Below are 21180 nucleotides of genomic sequence, written 5' to 3'. Positions count from 1 at the left end.
ACAATGCATGTGGGTAGGGGGAGGCCAGAGAACAATGTGTGGCCAAAGCTGTTTATGCTATTAGTGGCGCTTGCAGGTGCTGCAAGCACCTACCCGGCGACATGTCACTGTGGGTGGTGGTTACATGGCCGCACACCTCTCAGAGCTGCCCGCCAGTGCCTTCCCTTTGGTTTTACCCACATTGGGGCCCTGTGTCCAGAGCAGGGCTACAAAGCTGGTGAAGGGCCTGGAGCACAAGTCCTGTGAGGAGCAGCTGAGGAAACCAGGGTTGTTTAGTCTGGAGAAGAGGAGGCTCAGAGGAGACCTTATTGCCATCTACAACTCCCTGAAAGGAAGGTGTGGGGAGCTGGGGGTCGGCCTCTTCTCACAGGTAACCAGTGATAGGACTAGAGGGAACGGCCTCAAGTTGCGCCAGGGGAGGTTCAGGTTGGAAATGAGGAGACATTTCTTCTCAGAGAGAGCGGTCAGGCACTGGGACGGGTTGCCCGGGGGAGGTGGTGGCGTCACCGTCCCTGGGGGTGTTCAAGGAATGGGTGGGTGCGGTGCTTAGGGACGTGGTTTATCCCTGGGGGTGGTTAAGGGAAGGTTGGACGTGGTGCTTGGGGACACGGTTCAGCGGTGACATTGGTGGCAGGGGGGTGGTTGGACCAGGTGACCCTGGAGGGCTTCTCCAACCCGAATGGTTTTAGGATTTTATGCCTGTGTTGGCACCGTTCCTGCCGCCACGCACCCCCTGCTTTGGGGGTGTCTCACAGCGGTGGCTTTGCCGCTCATGTGGGTGCGCGGGCACCGGCTGCGGGGCTGTCGTGAGGGAAGGTGGCGGGGCCGGGGCAGGCAGCCCCCCCCTGAGGGGACACGGGGAGAGGCCCCAAGCCCAGGACCAGGGCCTGCAGGCCGCATCGCGCCCGTGATTGCCCAATCAGAGCCCGCTCCCGGCTGTCACCGCTCTCCCTCTCCACCAATCAAAACCAGCAGAGGGCGGGACCCTCCACCCCACCGGAAGCGTACCCCCAGCACCGTTCCTTTCCCTGTCCCGCGCTCGGCCCCGCCTCCCCACCGTTTCCCGCGCTCTGACGGGCTGCGGCCGCTGTCCGTCAGGCTTTGCCAGCGCCGATTGGACAGACCTCCGGGCCGCGCGCCCCGCCCACATCCGGGACTCGGAGGCGCGGCGGCGGTGGGGCAGCGCCGCCATTGCGGGGGGGGAGCGCGGGGCAGCGGTGAGGGGGGACCGGGGGGGGCCGTGAGGGGCCGGAGAGGGCCCGTGAGGGGGCCGGGACCCCGCCGTGAGCCCGTGGTGCGTCCCCTCGCAGGTCCGTCGCCATGGCCGCCGTCTTCCCGTACCGCGGGGCCTGCGCCCCGGTGCCCAGCCCGCTGGCGCCGCTGCCCGACTACATGTCTGAGGAGAAGCTGCAGGAGAAAGGTGGGTACGGCCGGCCGCGGCCTGCCGAGCGGGCCCGGCCCGGCCTGACGCCGTGCTGGGTTTCTCCGTCCCCGCAGCCCGCAAGTGGCAGCAGCTGCAGGCCAAGCGCTACGCCGAGAAGAGGAAATTCGGCTTCGTGGACGCGCAGAAGGAGGACATGCCCCCCGAGCACGTCCGCAAGATCATCCGCGACCACGGCGACATGACCAACAGGAAGTTCCGCCACGACAAACGCGTCTACCTGGGGTACGGGACAGCCCCGCTCCGGAGTGATGCACCGGGAGCTGCTGCCGTGCTAAGGGTGCCCACTGGTTGCTGAAGGGAGAGCCCTCTCTCCTTCCCTCAGTGTCGGTTGTGCACAGAAAGCAGCGTGGCAGCACAAGGAAGGCAGGCCAGGCAGTTGCGCTAGGATAGCAGCGCGGAAGAGGATCAGCAAAGGAAGTTGTTGCTTTGAGTTTTTGAGAAAAAACGTTGCGCTGAATCCTAAAAGAGGTTTGGGGGGGGGGGGGACATGAAGTAGTCAGCATGGTTTTGGATGGTTAACACACACCACGAGTGCTTGGTTGTTTGGATTCAGAGGACTGTCCCGTGCAGATTGCGAGCTGTTGCGCTAACGTAGGGTTACCCATAAAAACTCCTGTGAAAAATATTTTCGATGGGATGTTTTTAACGTGTAATGATCTCTGTGAAACCAACTAGTAGAAAGCTTTCTGGTGATGAGATCAGTGAAGCGCAAGGATAGAAAGGGAAGTTTGCAGTATTGTTACCGGAGGCCTTTATGAGCAGGTTAGCGCAGTTTTCAGGGCTGGTAGATGTACAAGTCACGGGGCTTCCAGCAGACAAATGGCTGTTTTCTTGAGATCTCTTCCAACTCTGATTTTCCTTGATTTCTGATTGCAGTGCTCTGAAGTACATGCCTCATGCTGTTCTGAAGCTCTTGGAGAACATGCCCATGCCGTGGGAGCAAATCAGAGACGTTCCAGTCTTGTACCATATCACGGGAGCCATCTCTTTTGTGAATGAGATTCCCTGGGTCATAGAGCCGGTGTACATCGCCCAGTGGGGGTAAGTGCTTTCTTCCTTTACACCAGTGGGATCTTGTGAGCAAAGTCCCACGCTGATACCACAATAAAGGCAGTGCCTAACGGCCTCTGGTTTCTGCCAGGTCGATGTGGATTATGATGAGGCGAGAGAAGAGGGATAGGCGTCACTTCAAGAGGATGAGGTTCCCCCCGTTTGATGACGAAGAGCCACCTCTGGATTATGCCGATAACATCCTGGATGTGGAGCCCCTGGAAGCAATTCAGCTTGAGCTGGATCCAGAGGAAGATGCCCCTGTGCTAGACTGGTTCTACGACCACCAGCCACTGAAAGACAACAGGAAGTACGTAGCACAACCCAGTGAGGGGTTGGGAATGGGAAACAAACATTATGCACTACATAAATTACCTGTATTTATTGGTATGTAACCTTTGCTTGTGCAACACTGGGCTCTGTGTGATGTTGGCGTGGAGAAAAAACCTTCCCTCAAGGATAGGAGGGGGAATCTGACCACTGTAAAGCCATTCTTTGGTCTTCAGCTTCCAGGGAGGGCAAACAGAGCCTCTCTGTCCAGGCAGGTTGCTGCACGGGTGATTGCTAAAGCTCTGATGTGTCTCACTGTGCCTGAGATGGAAACCTGGATTGTCTAGTGGGGATTTTAGTTGGTGTTTACTAAGAGTGCACTCACGAGAGGCTCCTGAATGTGACTTCAGATGTTGGTGCTTCAGTTTGAGGCGAGGAGCTGGACAGTTGTAATCCATAAAGGTCCTCAGCAATCCTGCAGCATCTCTTTCTGTCTAGGAGGGGGCAGGAGTTGGCTGTCCTTAATGATTTCTGCAAATGGCAGTCAGGGAAAGGTGTCAGGTTATTTCTGGTCCTTTGGTAAGGGACCAGTTGTCTTCTGGCTGTACAATGAGCGTCCCGTTCTGTTCCTCTGCAGGTATGTCAATGGTTCCACGTACCAGCGGTGGCAGTTCACTCTGCCCATGATGTCCACGCTGTACCGGCTGGCCAATCAGCTGCTCACCGACCTGGTGGATGACAACTACTTCTATTTGTTTGACCTGAAAGCATTCTTCACCTCCAAGGCACTGAACATGGCTATTCCTGGAGGTCCCAAGTTCGAGCCTCTCGTCAGAGATATCAATCTGCAGTAAGTGTTCGATTTTGGAGGAAAGATAAGTAGTTATCTGGGAAAGGGTCACGAGGGCTAATCTGTTATCATGTGCCTTGCCTTGGGTGAGCTAATTCTGGGCGTTTGCTCAGTTTATCATTGTCTGTGATGTGCTTGTTGCTTTAGACACTGAATGGTTGGTAGCATGAAGAGAAGGCTAAAGGAAAGGCGCAGATACTGCATCTTCGGTCAGAAATGTTTGTGTTTCTGTCTTCTCGAATGCCGCTATGACAATTTCTTTTCCTCTCATTTGAGGGATGAAGACTGGAATGAATTTAATGACATCAACAAAATTATCATCAGGCAGCCCATCAGGACGGAGTATAAAATTGCTTTCCCTTACCTGTACAATAACCTGCCCCACCACGTCCACCTGACTTGGTAAGTGCAGCTGTCTCTAGAGCGGGGAGAGGAGAAGGAAGCCATCGGGACGCTCTAATAATTTGTTCTGTGTTGCAGGTATCATACTCCAAACGTTGTTTTCATTAAAACCGAAGATCCCGATCTCCCAGCTTTTTACTTCGATCCCCTGATCAACCCCATTTCACACAGACATTCTGTAAAGGTGAGTCGCTGTCCAAGCGAGCCTCTGATAAACTGTGTGTGTGGAGGTGTTTGGGCTGTAGCATCTTTTTATAACCTTGTTTCTGATAATGGCACAGATGCGTACATATTTCAGGAGAAAACACAAGCCTTTCTTTCCCAAAAAGAAAAATGTAGTTACCGTTTGTCTTTTTTGTAGTTGCACAAAGATGTTTTCTTTGGTCTCTAGGACAAAGCTCAATGCCTAAATAACAGTGTTGTTTTAGTATTGTCTGATAGGCTATTTATCTTTTCGGTTGCTCTTGGAGCATTCATGGAGCTGACATCTCCCTCAATTTACCTCTGTAACGCCTAGCTCAGGGTCCAGTAGCCAGACTTCAGGGCCACGAAGATGATCAGGGGGCTGGAGCACCTCTCCTGTGAAGGAAGGCTGAGAGAGCTGGGGCTGTTCAGCCTGCAGAAGAGAAGGCTCCGGGGTGACCTGATTGCGGCTTTTCAGTACTTAAAGGGGGCTTAAAAAAAGATGGAGAGCAACTTTTTACTCAATCAGATACTGACAGGCCAGGGGGGGATGGTTTCAAACGAAGAGAGGGGAGATTTAGATTCGAGGTTAGGAAGAAATTCTTCACTCAGAGGGCGGTGAGGCACTGGAACAGGTCGCCCAGAGAGGCTGTGGGTGCCCCATCCCTGGAGGTGTTCAAGACCAGGTTAGATGAGGCCCTGAGCAACCTGATCTAGTGGGTGGCGTCCCTGCCCACGGCAGGGGGTTGGAACTCAATCTCTAAGGTCCCTTCCAACCCACTCGATGATTCTGTGATTCTATGACTTAGTTCCCAGCCCCGTTGGAACCTTGTAGAGTGTTTTTTACTTCTCTGTTGCTCAGCATTGTCGCATGCCTTCTGTGATAACAAAAGTGTTTTTTACTTGGAAAAACGAACTGAAGCAACTAGGAAACGTGTTGTGTGTTCTCTGCATTTCAGAGTCAGGAACCATTGCCTGATGATGACGAAGAGTTTGAGTTACCAGAGTTTGTGGAACCTTTCCTGAAGGACACTCCACTCTACACAGACAACACAGCCAACGGCATTGCCCTGCTGTGGGCCCCACGGCCCTTCAACTTGAGGTCTGGGAGGACTCGGAGAGCTCTTGACATCCCACTGGTCAAAAACTGGTGAGTTTTCCCCAGGGGGAAGGAATGTTCTAATGTTTGTGACATTATTATTATGTTAAAATTCAAATAAAATAAGGAGATCCTGTGGTGGGTGAGTGGCTGGCTTCTGGAGATTTCAGGAGACTTTCTGGAGACTTATCGTTTTATAAGGAATGTGAGTTACCTGAAAATTTGAAATATGCTTTATCCCTAGGTATCGTGAGCATTGCCCAGCAGGCCAGCCCGTGAAAGTGCGAGTCTCCTACCAGAAGCTACTGAAGTACTATGTTCTGAATGCGCTCAAGCACAGACCCCCCAAGGCCCAGAAGAAGAGGTAAGCGAGGGCCTGTTCAGGAGGAGCTGCTGTAGGGGCTGCAGCTGACGATAGTCCTTTCTCTCTCCAGGTACCTGTTCCGCTCCTTCAAGGCTACAAAGTTTTTCCAGTCAACGAAGCTGGACTGGGTGGAAGTAGGCCTGCAGGTGTGTCGCCAGGGCTACAACATGCTGAACCTGCTGATCCACAGAAAGAACCTGAACTACCTTCACTTAGATTACAACTTCAACCTGAAGCCAGTGAAGACCCTCACCACCAAGGTATCAGCCTATGTCCTATTCTACTCAAGAGTAAAGTATACCTGAAGATTTTTAAGTAGCTGGTGTGGTAATAGTGAACATAGTGACTCAGTTGTTCAGTTGCTGTACGGACTGACCAAATTGGAGCTGTTTGACTCTTAGCTGGAGTTCAAGAAGCACTTGGACAATGTTCTCAGACATAGTCTGATTTTTTGGGTGGTCACGTGTGGAGCCGGGAGCTGGATTCAGTGATCCTTGTAGGTCTCTTCCAACTCGGGATATTCTAAGATTCTGTGATTCTATGAAGTCCTGAAATCTTTGTCTTTTCTCTTCCAGGAAAGGAAGAAATCCCGTTTCGGTAACGCTTTCCATCTGTGCCGAGAGGTTCTGCGGCTGACTAAACTGGTGGTGGACAGCCACGTCCAATACAGACTGGGAAACGTGGATGCGTTTCAGGTAGGCTTGATTCTTTCTTTTCCTTCTTTCCTTTTAAAGGTGGTGAGAGGAAGTTGAGAGAAGGAACGGAAAATCTGAATGTGCTTATATAGGATGCACAAGATGACCATTGCAGTGTTAGGAAGTAGAGGGGAGCAATGAAAGCATGCGGTATTGTGCGAAATTCTGCTGTTAGCCTAGTTTATAAGAGTTGATGATTCCGTGAGTGACTGGTAGGAGCTTTGCACAGCCTAATACACTCTACTCATAGCTGGGAAATAAGCCTGGCTTCTTGAGGCGATGTGTGTAGTGCTGATTGTTATCTCTGACTGTGCTCCTTGTGTTTCAGTTGGCAGACGGCTTGCAGTACATCTTTGCCCATGTGGGTCAGCTGACAGGAATGTACAGATACAAGTACAAACTGATGAGGCAGATTCGCATGTGCAAGGACCTGAAACATCTCATCTACTACAGGTTTAACACAGTAAGTTCCACTTTTCCAACGAGGTGGTGACCCCAAGTAAACTGACCAAGAGGGGATGGATTCTGGAGTGTCCGTAAATGACCTGCTGTTGCCATGCCTCTCTTCTTCCAGGGGCCTGTGGGCAAAGGTCCTGGCTGTGGCTTCTGGGCTCCGGGCTGGAGAGTGTGGCTGTTCTTCATGAGGGGCATCACGCCGCTGCTGGAACGCTGGCTGGGGAATCTGCTAGCCAGGCAGTTTGAAGGTCAGCACACCCTGTAAATCTCGGACATGGGAGGATTGTCTGCTAAAGATTAATACTGTTTACTTGCTAGCTTAAACTCAAGGTTTCTGTTTCAAGTTGTGATCTGTGTCCACGTTCCGTGTCAGTCCCAACAGCTATTGCCCTGCTTAGAGCTCTTAAAAGACCAGTGCCCCCACAGTAGATTCTAAATGGAAGTGGAATTCTCTGATCCATAGCACTCTGGGGTCCGTAGCCCCTGATCAATTATTCCAAACTCATCAGTAACGTTGTGGCAGTTAAACTTCTTCAGATACCCTGCACCTTTCTGCAGGACACTCCTTTAATACAAAAAAGAGGGGCACTGCCCTCTTCTAACGTCTGAACTGCTGAGGTACTTTGCTTTTTGCAGGCCGTCACTCAAAGGGTGTAGCAAAGACAGTCACAAAGCAGCGCGTGGAGTCTCACTTTGACCTGGAGCTGAGGGCAGCCGTTATGCATGACATTCTGGACATGATGCCAGAAGGGATCAAACAGAACAAAGCCAGAACCATCCTGCAGCATCTGAGCGAGGCTTGGCGGTGCTGGAAGGCCAATATCCCCTGGAAGGTAAGTCCCTCGCTTGGCCTTTCTTTTCAGTTCAATTATAACACCTCTTAGGGTGAACTGCTCTTACGAAGGTTCCCACTCCTGCTTCCCTCATGTTACTGTCCCTCCCCAGGTTCCCGGGCTGCCCACTCCTATTGAGAACATGATCCTGAGGTACGTGAAGGCAAAAGCTGACTGGTGGACAAATACAGCTCACTACAATAGAGAGCGTATCCGTCGGGGAGCCACTGTGGACAAGACTGTCTGTAAGAAGAATCTGGGCCGGCTGACCAGACTGTACTTGAAAGCTGAGCAGGAACGACAGCATAATTACTTGAAGGTACTTTTTGTCCTGCCTGAGGTTGCTTAAATTTGTGCTGTTTCCATAGGCAGGCTTTCACTGACTAATGTTGTTGTGGTTGTGCAGGATGGGCCTTACATCACAGCAGAAGAGGCTGTTGCTGTGTACACAACCACAGTGCACTGGCTGGAAAGCAGGAGGTTCTCACCCATTCCATTCCCACCTCTGTCCTACAAGCATGACACCAAGTTGCTTATATTAGCTCTGGAGAGGCTGAAGGAAGCTTACAGGTAAGCGTCGGGAAGTGATTACCTTCTGCCAAGGGTCAGACATCTGCGCTGGGAAGGGCTTCTGAAAGTATTTTGTTGTCCATTATTCCTGGAGTTGAGTACACTGTAAAACTTACCCTGATGGCCAGGTAAAGGCTGGAGGTTGTGGTACTGCCAAGGCTGCCTGGGGGTTCTTCATGACTCTGCCACTTGGGGAAAAACAATTCCATGTTTCTGGGGGCTGTTGGGTGGCTGGGGAATGTGGATTGCGAAGAATTAAAGATCTTGTCATAACCAACTTGGTTGACACTGTCTTTCATTGATTTAATGCAGCAGCCATCAGTTTGTTCATGCTTGGGTGTGTGAGCTGTCCTTTCTCACTTTCAGTGTGAAATCTCGCCTGAATCAGTCGCAGAGGGAGGAGTTGGGCTTGATTGAACAGGCGTATGATAATCCTCATGAAGCTCTGTCCAGAATCAAACGACACCTGTTAACTCAGAGAGCCTTCAAGGAGGTGAGTGTCCTGGCCAAAGCCAGAGAATACTAAAAACTTAATGCTGTGTGCTACCAAGACCATCTAGAGACTTCACAGGTGTTTGTAAATACAGGCTTCAGCTTTGCCTTCTCTTTTTTAGGTGGGTATTGAGTTCATGGATCTCTACAGCCACTTGGTTCCTGTTTATGACGTTGAGCCCTTGGAGAAAATCACAGATGCTTATCTGGATCAGTACTTGTGGTACGAGGCTGATAAGCGAAGACTCTTCCCTCCTTGGATCAAACCTGCTGACACTGAACCTCCTCCACTGTTAGTGTACAAGTGGTGCCAAGGTTAGTGAGGGCTTGTATTCCAGGATAAAATGAGTTTTGTTAATGTCAGCTTGCTGCTTAAGAATGCCCTTGCTGAGTTTTCATATTTGCAACTTTTAGACAGTAGTACAGTTAGTTATTACGCTCAAAAGCTGTATTTTGTAGGTTAACCATAGCATTTGTGGTTGATTGTGTATTTCTGTTTCAATTTCTGGATAGACTGCAGGGAACAGAGGCTGCAAATCAGGTGTTACAGGAAACATGCTGACTTTCCATGCCCAGAATGGTGCTTCTGCACTCCGAGAATTGCCTTGTCAGCTAACATGACATGCTTGTTTGTCTCCTCAGGCATTAATAACCTGCAGGATGTTTGGGAAACAAGTGAAGGTGAATGCAACGTGATGCTGGAATCTCGATTTGAGAAGATGTATGAAAAGATTGACCTGACGTTGCTCAACAGGCTGTTGCGTCTCATTGTTGATCACAACATCGCTGACTACATGACAGCCAAAAACAACGTGGTGATCAACTACAAGGTGATGATTACTGTCAGAAAAGGGGGGTGTGGACTGTAAAATTCAGAGATTTGAGACCTGTGGGTAGGAAGGGGGGCACAAGGCTTGCCAGAGAAAGAAGTGATGAGGGAGTAAGGAAACCCTACTGGGTCCTGCTGAAAAGCAGCTGCTCACATGAAGGTTTTTGGTGTATTGTGCCAGTCAGGTTCTCACACTTTTCCTTCTTTTACTCAGGACATGAATCACACCAACTCCTATGGGATTATTCGTGGGCTGCAGTTTGCTTCCTTCATTGTCCAGTATTACGGGCTTGTGATGGACCTGCTGGTGCTGGGTCTGCACCGTGCCAGCGAAATGGCTGGGCCTCCCCAGATGCCAAATGACTTCCTCAGCTTCCAAGACATTGCAACTGAGGTGGCCCATCCCATCCGCCTTTTCTGTAGATACATCGACCGCATTCACATCTTCTTCAGGTGAGAGCTCGCTGGGGCCCTGCCTTCCTCTGCTTAACTTTTGCTCTGGCGTCTTGCAGTGGGTGTTGTGAAAGCAGGAATTAGTATGCTTCTACTCCAGGCTTTTTTTCCCCTCTGCTAAGAAATACCGGGAATACTTGAATTAACAGATTTTCCAGAAAAACTGGGTGTCCAAATGCCTCCTCTTGCTTTCCCAGTTCACCATATTAAGAGGAGAGCTTTTCTACAGCTTCACTGAACCAGCAGAAAAGCAGCATCAAAAGTCAAATTCATTTTCCATTGCTAAATAAGCCTCTTGGGGCTTCCTAGCAAGTGGATGTAACGTTTTATGTCTGTTCATGGAAAGATAACCCAGTCAAGGGTTGGTCTGTGCTAACGAAACTGAAGTCCCTTTCGGTGGGAAGACGCAGGAATTTGATAGTTAGCTTCAGACATGCTACAGCAATCAGCTTATCCATAAGCAGGTCCTTATCTTTGTGGGCAGGCTGGTGGTGTGACATGATGGTCGTATAACTCCAGTTCCTCTTCTGTGCGTTTCCAGGTTTACAGCAGATGAGGCAAGAGACTTGATTCAGCGCTACCTGACGGAGCATCCAGATCCCAACAACGAGAACATCGTAGGCTACAACAACAAGAAGTGCTGGCCCCGGGATGCTCGGATGCGCCTCATGAAACATGACGTCAACCTGTAAGTGCCGCAACCTGGAAAAAAACAAGGAGCGGGGTGGGGGGAAAATTAGTTGTGATAAATAAGTGTTGAAGCCTGGCAGGCAGGTGCTCAGGAGAAAAAAAGTAAGATGAAATGAGGAGGTTTGTGCCGTAATTCTGACAGTGGATGATGGATGTTAGAGACTGTGGTGCTAAGAAAGCCCTGAAAACTTGCCCAGTTTGTATTTCACCGTGGTAACAGACAGCCTGGCCTCACTGTGCCTGCCTTGTTTTTCAGGGGTCGTGCTGTATTCTGGGATATCAAGAACCGCCTGCCTCGATCAGTCACCACAGTACAATGGGAGAACAGCTTCGTCTCCGTTTACAGCAAGGATAACCCCAATTTGTTGTTTAACATGTGTGGTTTTGAGTGCCGTATTTTGCCCAAATGTCGCACCAGCTACGAGGAGTTCACCCACAAGGACGGTGTTTGGAACCTGCAGAACGAGGTAGAGTGAGAGTTAGGCTGGGAGAGGAGGCCCTGCTGGGACTCCTGGCATCAGAGCAGGGCTTACACCTGCTGGGGGGGGATGCCTAGCAGCACGCATTTGCCAGCTGTGTTCCTGGGACCATTGGCAGGTAGAGCTAAAATGAACTCAGTGAGGGATGGGGAATTCTTGGTCGGGAATGAGGGGGGATCCAAAACTGTAGAGGTTCTGTTCAGCCAGTTGCCTTCCATGTTCCATAAACCCCTGGTGGCAAGAGCTCATCTTACTGCTTACCTTGTCTGTGCTGGACGGAGGGCTCCTGGGAAGGAACTGACAGCCCTGTGCTCTTGCAGGTCACCAAGGAGCGCACAGCCCAGTGCTTCCTGCGTGTGGACGATGAGTCCATGCAGAGGTTTCACAACAGAGTGAGGCAGATCCTCATGGCCTCTGGCTCTACAACCTTCACTAAGGTAAGGTGGGAGAAAGATGTGTAAGAGAGCTTTCTGCAGATGCTTGGGGAACAGGCTGAGAACCGATCCCTTGTTTTCCTTCCTAGATTGTCAACAAGTGGAACACGGCTCTGATCGGCCTGATGACATATTTCCGGGAAGCTGTTGTAAATACTCAGGAGCTGCTTGATTTGCTGGTGAAGTGTGAGAACAAAATCCAGACTCGAATCAAAATTGGGCTGAATTCCAAGATGCCTAGCCGTTTTCCACCAGTGGTGTTTTACACCCCTAAAGAGCTGGGAGGGCTGGGCATGCTCTCCATGGGCCACGTTCTCATCCCACAGTCTGACCTGAGGTGAGTTGTACTGCCCTATCCTAAACGCCCACATGGTTTGCGTGTTCTGTTAAATAATTCTTTGCCATAAAAATATCTGAGAATGCTAAAGTGTGACTTGTTAAAGAGAGAGGTTGTCTTTACAGTAGGTCATGGCAACGTGACTTGCGATGTCCCATTGCTCCCACCTCACTCTTCTGCCTCTTTGCTCCAGGTGGTCCAAGCAGACAGACGTCGGCATTACTCACTTCCGCTCAGGAATGAGTCACGAGGAGGACCAGCTCATCCCAAATTTGTACCGTTACATCCAGCCATGGGAGAGTGAATTCATCGACTCTCAGAGAGTATGGGCAGAATATGCCCTCAAGCGACAGGAGGCTATAGCCCAGAACAGGTACGTTTCCATGTGCAATCACGTCTCAGCTGGGCAGGAGCAGCAGTGGTGTGAGGTCTGGTACTGTTTCAGGGTTCTGCAGACCTTGCTGGGTCTGTGATATATGTTACAGGCTGCCTGCAGAGCTGCAGTCTTACCTCTGGAGGAGGCATGGGCTCTGCAAACAGATAGTACACCCATGGCACAGTTTAAGATAAATGATACGCCAGATGGTGCCAGGAAAAGCTGACATCAGACCCATTTGCACAGCTAGTTCTGCTCACTTACAAGGGCAAGCTTTTCCTTTCGGCTGTTTGACATCAGCCTGTTCATAGTGAAAGCTGTGGACGCTTTGAGCCTCTGAGTGCTTGGCATTTTAGAACCTCCTGCCAGAGCCCTGAGGTCTGTATCATTTCTGTGATCTCATCAACTGAAATATTCATTAATGCGTTGTCATAAAATGGAGAGGTAACAAAGCGTGGGGGCTTTTTTTTCTTCAGGCGTCTGACGCTGGAGGATCTGGAGGACTCATGGGACAGGGGGATTCCTCGTATAAACACACTTTTCCAGAAGGACCGGCACACCCTAGCGTATGATAAAGGATGGAGAGTCAGGACTGACTTCAAACAGTATCAGGTATTGACAGGGAATTTCCCTGGCTGAGTGTGACATTCAGACTTCATCTTAGATTCTGCCCAGTCTGCATTGCCCACGAGTACTGACTGAACTCATCTTGTAGATGAGCTGTGTCTTCCAGGACAGAGTATGTGAGGTTTTTTACTTGTTAGCTGGCATCATCATCTTGGTTCCTAAAATTAACACAGCACAGTTAAGTGATCTCAATACAAAGCTGCTCACTTGCAGGCTGTTGTTCGCAGGTCCTGAAACAGAACCCGTTCTGGTGGACACATCAGCGCCACGACGGGAAGCTCTGGAACCTGAACAACTACCGCACGGATATGATCCAGGCACTTGGTGGAGTGGAGGGCATCCTGGAGCACACTCTCTTCAAGGGCACTTACTTCCCCACGTGGGAGGGTCTGTTCTGGTAAGGGAAGCCTTGATCTGGCCTTGTCGAGCAAACTGGAGCTTAGTGGTGCACCAGGAGGAGTTCTTGGCTCAAGCTGTACTGATTGTGCTGTGTGAGCATGTTCTGTTTTCCAGAAGTGCATTGTATAGCTCAGTTGTGAGGGTACCCAGAATTGTGCTGTAACTGAATTTTCACATGTGAATCCGCAGAAATTTATTTCCCTGAAGCAGTCTTTCTCACTCCTGGTGTGCTTGTTTCTTGCCTTTATTGTATGTGGTGCGTGGCAGTCACCTGTGATGACGCGATTGATTGTCATTTCTAGGGAGAAGGCCAGTGGCTTTGAGGAGTCCATGAAGTGGAAGAAGCTGACAAATGCCCAGAGATCCGGTTTGAATCAAATTCCAAACAGAAGATTCACTCTGTGGTGGTCTCCTACCATTAACAGAGCCAATGTAAGTATCTGGAGCTTGCCTGTAGGAACTTCTGCTGAGTTGAGAGCAGTCAACTAATCCTTCAGAACTCCTCTTGCAGATGAACTGTAGATGTAAGCCTCCTCAACGGGAGCAATTCTGTTTTCTAAACTTGACCAGTTGTGCAGTTGCCTGTTCTCACAGCTGTTTTTCCTTTGCAGGTGTATGTTGGGTTTCAGGTGCAGCTGGATTTGACAGGTATCTTCATGCATGGCAAGATCCCCACGCTGAAGATTTCTCTCATTCAGATTTTCCGAGCTCACTTGTGGCAAAAGATCCATGAGAGCATTGTAATGGATTTGTGTCAGGTGAGCAGAATGTTAACTAGGTTTGTTTCTGTGTGGTGCAGACATGCTCCTTGTGTACCAACAGCCTCCTGCTCACAACAGTAGGAAGGCTACTCCTCCTGCAATTTGATAGGGAAGTGGAGGAAACTAGATTTTCCTGGGCATCTGCCTAGGTCTATATTGAGGATAGACTCTTTTAGCTAGACTGCTTGAACACAACTCACCTTTGACTGCCTTTTCCCCAGGTGTTTGATCAAGAGCTGGATGCTCTGGAGATTGAGACAGTGCAGAAAGAGACAATCCATCCCAGGAAGTCATACAAGATGAATTCCTCATGTGCAGATATCCTTCTCTTTGCTTCCTATAAGTGGAATGTGTCACGCCCGTCATTGCTTGCAGATTCCAAGTAAGTGCTTCCCTTTATCTCGACCTTGGTCTAGCTGCAGAGAAGAGCTACTGAGGCTGTCGTCCTGAGCTAAAGGCCCTCTCTCTTGGGCACCTTTGGTTTTCTTCGGGGACCCAGGAGGACACAATCACACCTGGCAAAGTGCAGGGCTAGTTTGTGTGGATGGTTGGTGCACCTCTAGCACCGCCTTCTGGAAAACATGAAGAGCATCTCTGCTGTTCTTCCCTCTTCCGTGTGCCCTTTACCATGAGCCCAAGCTCAGGAGCTCTGAATAGTTCTTCAGGAAACTCCGGGGAACAGTGCCATCCTGGGACCACAGTGTGGAGTAAAATGACACTTATCTGCATCTGTGCTTTGTTTACTTAATTGAATCCTCAGCAGACATTCCCTGGGATAGATGATGCTCGTTGTGCAGTAGATGAGTAGCCGTGTAGCATTATTAACAGCTTCTGCATTCAGATGCTGTGTGAAGAGAGCAGTGGAAACGTTGTTTTCAGGAACGTATGCAGATAGCAGCTGGCTTCAGTGATCAGATTTGGTAGCAGTTACTCTCTGCCAAAGAGATATGCAGCAACTGCCTGAGAGTTTTGTGCCAGATAAATTATTCTGGCTTGCTTTCTCCTTAGAGATGTGATGGACAGCACCACCACTCAGAAGTACTGGATTGATATCCAGCTGCGCTGGGGAGATTACGATTCCCATGATATTGAGCGCTACGCAAGAGCCAAGTTCCTGGACTACACTACAGACAACATGAGTATCTATCCATCTCCCACCGGTGTGCTCATTGCCATCGATCTGGCCTATAACTTGCACAGGTAAGATCTGCACCGTCTGCATTTTAACTGTAATTGGTAGTTCCTGGATGGGTCTTAGCGCATCTCTGAACTGGGCTGCAGTCCAGGCAAGAGTGTGAGGGAAGGAGGCAGAAGCTGGAGTTACGCACTGGATGGGATGAGGCATCTAGGCAGCTCTGTCAGGTTGCCTGATGTCTGCTGTAACAATGGTTCAGTCCTCCCAGTTCACTAAGGGGTTGTTTTCTTAGGGGATCTCTGCCAGACTCCTCCTGGAGTTCAGGGACAGGCCTTGTTTAAAAGCTGTCTGCTAAAGGGGGCAACAGTTCTTCCCTGGGGGGGAACTAGGGCTGTATGTCACCTAAAGCAGACTTCTCCAGTGGGCCAATTAGAGAAGATGCAGCTTTTCTGGGACTGCAACGTGTGCGTGCTCTGGCTTCCCACTGAGAGGAAGTGTAGGGAAAAGCTATAGGTGAACAGCTCCAAGGACATCGCAAGAGAAGTTAGTAATCAGCGTGCAGAAAGGTGCCTGGTTGCTGCATGACAAGACTTGTGCATAGCTGTTGTTGCTTCATCGTAGAGCTGATGGCAACAACTGTTTGTCTGTTTTCCTCTTCAGTGCTTACGGCAACTGGTTCCCTGGCAGCAAACCTCTGATCCAGCAGGCTATGGCCAAAATTATGAAGGCAAATCCTGCGCTGTATGTGTTGAGAGAGCGAATCCGCAAGGGGTTGCAGCTGTACTCATCTGAGCCCACAGAACCATACCTTTCCTCTCAGAACTATGGAGAGCTCTTCTCCAACCAGATCATCTGGTTTGTGGACGACACCAACGTGTACAGAGTGACCATTCACAAGGTGAGGCCAGGGGTGCACCTGCAGGGGGAAGGAACAAGGACTGTAAATGTCCTTTGCTGGGGATGATTGTGGAGGCATGCATGATGGAAAACTAGGAATCAGCATGGACCCATTTTTTTTTTTGCAGTGTGCACAGAGCAGCTCTTGAGTTTCCAGTACAGTTCTTGCTCAAAGTGTGTAGTGAGTCAGTTGTGTAAGTGTGTGGATAGGCTGCATTCATCTCACTCTACTTTCGCTTGTTTCCTCAGACTTTTGAAGGGAATTTGACCACAAAACCCATCAACGGAGCCATTTTCATCTTCAATCCCAGGACCGGACAGCTCTTCCTGAAGATCATCCATACATCTGTGTGGGCAGGACAGAAACGTCTCGGACAGGTGGGGCCTGTCTGCTTTTTGTGCTTTGGGCAGTGAGGCAGGGCTGGGCTCTGGTTTCTTGGAATATACAGTTGAGTAGAAAGCATCATGAGGGTGTTTAGCTTCCTGCCACTCAACAGGTTTGGAGCTCCAATTGCCAGTGTGTAACCTGTGCTCTGGCAAGCGTTTGCATGGGATAAAGAAGTAAGAATGCAGGCGTTGACGTTGCAAGGTTTTTGAGGCTCTGGGGTGTAAAGAGCCTATGTCGACCAGCGGGACTTGAGAAACAGCGCTGTGCTGACTGTTACAGCAAATGACATTGCTCTTGGACAAACATCCAGTGCAGCAAAAAGACACTGAGGTGATGAAGCCAGGGAGGTGGTGTAATCAGCTGTTTTTTCTCAGCCAGTCAGGAGTGACTGAGCTTCAGGAATGGGAACTGCCCTCTGTGATCAGTGAGAGGGAAATGCTCGGCCTTGTCACTGATCTGAAACAAGCCATACATTTCTGATGTATTTTTAGGATTTGGTTTGAGCCTCTCTCATTCTCAGAAGTATGGAGACTTTGCTGTTAGCAGGGAGATATTCTTCTAACCCTGCTGTCTTTTTATAGCTGGCCAAGTGGAAGACTGCTGAAGAAGTGGCTGCCTTGATTCGATCGCTTCCCGTGGAGGAGCAGCCTAAACAGATCATAGTGACTCGGAAGGGCATGTTGGACCCACTTGAGGTAACAATGTGCACGCTGTTGTTTAGGGACATTGTAAAATCTTTGGGAGGTTGCAGTACAGTTCTGTGTTCCCATGAAAGTCTTAATCTGGACCAATGTTCTCCAACGGCTGTGAGTTAATTCCTCTTCTCAATAACCTCCAGGTGCACTTGCTGGATTTCCCCAATATTGTGATCAAAGGCTCAGAGTTGCAGCTGCCTTTCCAGGCCTGTCTGAAAGTGGAGAAGTTTGGTGATCTCATCCTGAAGGCTACTGAACCCCAGATGGTTCTCTTCAATCTCTATGATGACTGGCTGAAAACCATCTCTTCCTACACGGTGAGGACAAGCATAGTCTGTACTTTGCTTTGCCACTGATACACAAACCAAAAGCCAAGGTTTCAGAAGTCCTTCCCTGTACTTTTCTCAAGAGCACTTGCTCTTGATCTGTGTGGATTTTTCTTCAGATTGATTCCACTGGCGCTTCTCATGTATTGTCGGTGTGCCCGAAGAGAGGAGTGGTGTGAAAGGGAAAAAAAAACAGTGCATTTTCTGACTGGCTGCATCTTTTTTCTTTTCTAAGGCATTCTCCCGCCTGATTCTGATTCTTCGTGCACTACATGTGAATAATGATCGAGCCAAAGTGATTCTGAAACCAGACAAGACAACCATAACAGAGCCTCACCACATCTGGCCAACCCTGACAGACGAGGAATGGATCAAGGTGGAGGTGCAGCTGAAAGATCTGATCCTTGCTGACTATGGCAAGAAGAACAAGTAAGCCACTGTCCTGCTGCAGTAATCCTGTCAGCCTTTCCTTCCTGCTCTAAATACTGTGTGGCCTGAGCACTCCTTGTGCAGATAGAAGACTTTCAAAGGCTTTTGGCAATGAACTGTCAGATTTGTGGGGAAATTGGTTATACTAATCTCTTTCTGGAAAGGCAGATAAAAATACTTGATCTGTGATTTCTGATCTGTGCATCGTGTGATTTGGTCCTTCCTCTTGTCTAAAATGTTGTGATTTCATTTTTTGTAGCGCCCTGACTGTGTGTTCCAAGCTTGTGCCTTGGTGAGAAGGGTCCAGCATGTATTTTGAAGTGCCTGACTTGAGTGAATTTTATTTTCCAGTGTGAATGTTGCATCCCTGACACAATCGGAGATCCGAGACATTATCCTGGGCATGGAGATCTCTGCCCCCTCTCAGCAGAGACAACAGATTGCAGAAATTGAGAAGCAAACCAAGGAGCAGTCGCAACTGACAGCCACGCAGACCCGCACCGTTAACAAACATGGGGACGAAATCATCACCTCCACAACCAGCAACTACGAAACCCAGACTTTCTCCTCCAAGACTGAGTGGCGAGTCAGGTAGGAAGACAGCAGTGGAAAAGGTCAGAGTGCTCAGGAAGGACCTGTGCACCCTGTAATAATTGTCTCCTCTTCACAGAGCAATTTCAGCTGCCAACCTCCACCTGAGAACGAACCACATTTACGTTTCATCAGACGATATAAAGGAAACAGGCTACACGTACATTCTTCCCAAGAACGTGTTGAAGAAATTCATCTGCATCTCAGATCTGCGGGCCCAGGTGAGCTTGCTGGAGTCTGTTGCAGTGCTACTCCATGCTGCTGGGTCACACACCGGTCCTGGGCAGTCAGCTCCAAGGGTGAAGGGCTTGGGAGCCTGTTGCTGTCTCTAGGCTGAAGGTAGACACCGGTGATATTGGCTGAGCACATTTAAGTTCTAGCCAGGTCCTGAAGGCTCCCTGTGGCCACACTTGGGGAGAAACTCAGCACAGAACAAAACTATGATCTTCTCTTCTAGTGAGGACCTGCTGAACAAGAGATACGTGCCACAGGACCTAAGGACAGGCCCACTGACTCTTACATGGTTACAGGGAGGTCTCTTCTGGGCTCATAAAGCGGGTTTTTGTGTTCCTAGATTGCTGGTTACCTGTATGGAGTGAGCCCTCCTGACAACCCCCAAGTGAAGGAGATTCGGTGCATCGTGATGGTGCCCCAGTGGGGAACACACCAGACCGTGCATCTCCCGGGGCAGCTGCCACAGCACGAGTATCTCAAGGTGAGCTGAGCTGCTCCTGGGGATTGTGGAAGACCACAGTCTCCATAACAGAGACCTAAGGTGATGGGAGAGTCTTGCTTCCACACTCAGCTCTGATGTACTCGCCTCAGTTACCTCTGCAGGGTGCCCTTGCTCTGTTGTGGACATGAGGCTTCAGTGGCTCAGCCTGAAGTCCGCCTGATCCGGGATCAGGTGGAAGGGAGAAGCCTTTAGTCCCCGTGTACCTTGTACCGTGCTTGAAGCTGTCTTATTTTTAAACAGCTTTTGCTTCTCTCCTGGCTTTCAGTTTCTTTTTGTAAAGTAACTGATTTTCACTTTCTTTTTATCAGGAAATGGAACCTCTTGGGTGGATTCACACCCAGCCAAATGAGTCCCCGCAGCTGTCACCACAGGATGTCACCACCCATGCCAAGGTCATGGCTGACAACCCCTCCTGGGACGGGGAGAAGACCATCATCATCACCTGCAGGTGGGAGGCAGCAGGGCTTCTGTGTGTCCCCTCTGCCAGGGCAGAGAGAAGCCAGGCTGCTGAGGGGACCTGTGGGCGCAGCTCTTGGGAACATGCTGAAGTCTCAAACTAAAAATTCGTCAGAAAGGGGGCATTTGCTCATTTCCCGTTTCCCTGTGTCCCAAATTAATCTGGCTTGCATCATCTCTCTGCTCTCCTTTCAGTTTTACGCCAGGCTCCTGCACCCTGACAGCCTACAAACTGACCCCGAGCGGCTACGAGTGGGGCAGGCAGAACACAGACAAAGGGAACAACCCCAAGGGCTACCTGCCATCCCACTACGAGAGGGTGCAGATGCTGCTCTCAGATCGCTTCCTCGGCTTCTTCATGGTTCCAGCGCAAGGGTCCTGGAACTACAACTTCATGGGTGAGCCCCGGGAAGGGGACAGGAAGGGAGGCAACGCGAACAGCTTGGGGAGGGAGAAGGAAATGGCTCCTTCAGGGAAGCATTCCTCACATGTTGTGAAGCTTGACCTTCCTCTGAGCAGCTGGCAGGGATACTAGCATTGTGGTCTGACCTTTCCTTGGTACCAGTACAGGGATGTCAGTTCTTAATGATTTGAGGCAGCAAGAGAGCAAACTCTGATGCAGGGGAGAAATCAGACGTGAGACCATTTTGTGTTTCCGGACTGTAGTGTCTGGTGTATTGCCACTGAATAATTAATATCTGTCAGGCAGAAGAGATGATGATGGGAGAGGGAAGCTGTGCCCAGTAGGGGGGGGTAGCAGGGGGCCCTGGTAGGAGGACATGAGCTTGGTGAACCATAGCTGCAGAAGGGGTCAGGAAATGAGGAGACTGGCAGACAACATGCTTGACTTAGTCTACAGGAAAGTACTGTGGGGGCATTTTAAGTCTCTGGGGGAGGGAGCCATGGAACACAAAGTGTGGAGACTTGTGGATTTAAAACTTCTTCCATTCTCTGCTTAAGAATCCTCTTGGGAGGGCAGAGGGCTTCGTTAAGCTCCTGATTGATGAGGGATGGCAGGAAGGGCTTTCAGAGGGGTACGGGAGGGAGCTGAAGGCGGAGGCGCTGGCTCAGCTGCGACTCTCTCTTCCAGGTGTTCGCCACGACCCCAACATGAAGTACGAGCTGCAGCTCGCCAACCCCAAGGAGTTTTACCACGAAGTCCATCGCCCCTCTCACTTCCTCAACTTCGCCCTGCTGCAGGAGGGGGAGGTTTACTCCGCCGACCGGGAGGACCTCTACGCCTAGCCCTGCTCCCCCCCCGGCACTCTTAGTACTGTTGATATTCAACAGCCTCTCCCTGCTTTTCCCGTGCTCACACCTCCCTCGTCCCCCATTTACCCCGCACGTGATGTCTCGGTGGTTGTACCGTCTGTAGAGTGGCTTTAATAAATCCTTTTTTTTTTTTTTAACCAAGGTGAACGCCTCGCTAGGGCG

At 50.1% G+C, this 21180-nt stretch overlaps 1 protein-coding gene across 2 annotated transcripts; it reads left to right on the top strand.

Moving 5' to 3' along the window:
* The first annotated feature begins 1088 nt into the window (after positions 1 to 1088).
* PRPF8 (pre-mRNA processing factor 8) lies at positions 1089 to 21153 on the top strand. 2 transcript variants are annotated; one of them, XM_040532421.1, is made up of 43 exons: positions 1089 to 1217; positions 1311 to 1420; positions 1498 to 1666; positions 2321 to 2485; positions 2586 to 2804; positions 3402 to 3614; positions 3891 to 4016; positions 4095 to 4200; positions 5159 to 5349; positions 5543 to 5662; positions 5733 to 5922; positions 6238 to 6357; positions 6686 to 6820; positions 6932 to 7061; positions 7450 to 7646; positions 7759 to 7965; positions 8053 to 8216; positions 8583 to 8709; positions 8831 to 9023; positions 9351 to 9538; positions 9752 to 9990; positions 10532 to 10678; positions 10937 to 11147; positions 11480 to 11596; positions 11683 to 11930; positions 12124 to 12303; positions 12783 to 12918; positions 13161 to 13330; positions 13635 to 13764; positions 13944 to 14090; positions 14315 to 14475; positions 15102 to 15293; positions 15889 to 16126; positions 16375 to 16503; positions 17095 to 17208; positions 17352 to 17525; positions 17770 to 17963; positions 18315 to 18554; positions 18634 to 18775; positions 19129 to 19269; positions 19599 to 19738; positions 19942 to 20144; positions 20837 to 21153. In XM_040532421.1, exons 2-43 carry the CDS (start codon positions 1321 to 1323, stop codon positions 20989 to 20991), a joined length of 7008 nt encoding a protein of 2335 aa, XP_040388355.1. In that variant the 5' UTR covers positions 1089 to 1217; positions 1311 to 1320; the 3' UTR covers positions 20992 to 21153. The 2 variants fall into 2 exon arrangements, with proteins under 2 accessions (XP_040388355.1, XP_040388356.1); XM_040532422.1 differs by having other exon boundaries at positions 1216 to 1420.
* The last annotated feature ends 27 nt before the right edge of the window (positions 21154 to 21180 follow it).

Source organism: Cygnus olor, chromosome 20 (assembly GCF_009769625.2).
Source record: "Cygnus olor isolate bCygOlo1 chromosome 20, bCygOlo1.pri.v2, whole genome shotgun sequence".
Taxonomy (NCBI): Eukaryota; Metazoa; Chordata; class Aves; order Anseriformes; family Anatidae; genus Cygnus; species Cygnus olor.
Note: the sequence above shows the minus strand (reverse complement) of the source record. Positions and strands in the feature narration are given on the sequence as shown.

Coding starts and splice junctions, on each gene's coding strand:
- PRPF8 (XM_040532421.1), top strand. CDS start 1,321: ATGGCCGCCGTCTTCCCGTACCGCGGGGCCTGCGCCCCGGTGCCCAGC. Junction 5,350..5,542: donor ATCCCACTGGTCAAAAACTG/GTGAGTTTTCCC, acceptor CTTTATCCCTAG/GTATCGTGAGCATTGCCCAG. Junction 17,209..17,351: donor GCATGTTGGACCCACTTGAG/GTAACAATGTGC, acceptor AATAACCTCCAG/GTGCACTTGCTGGATTTCCC.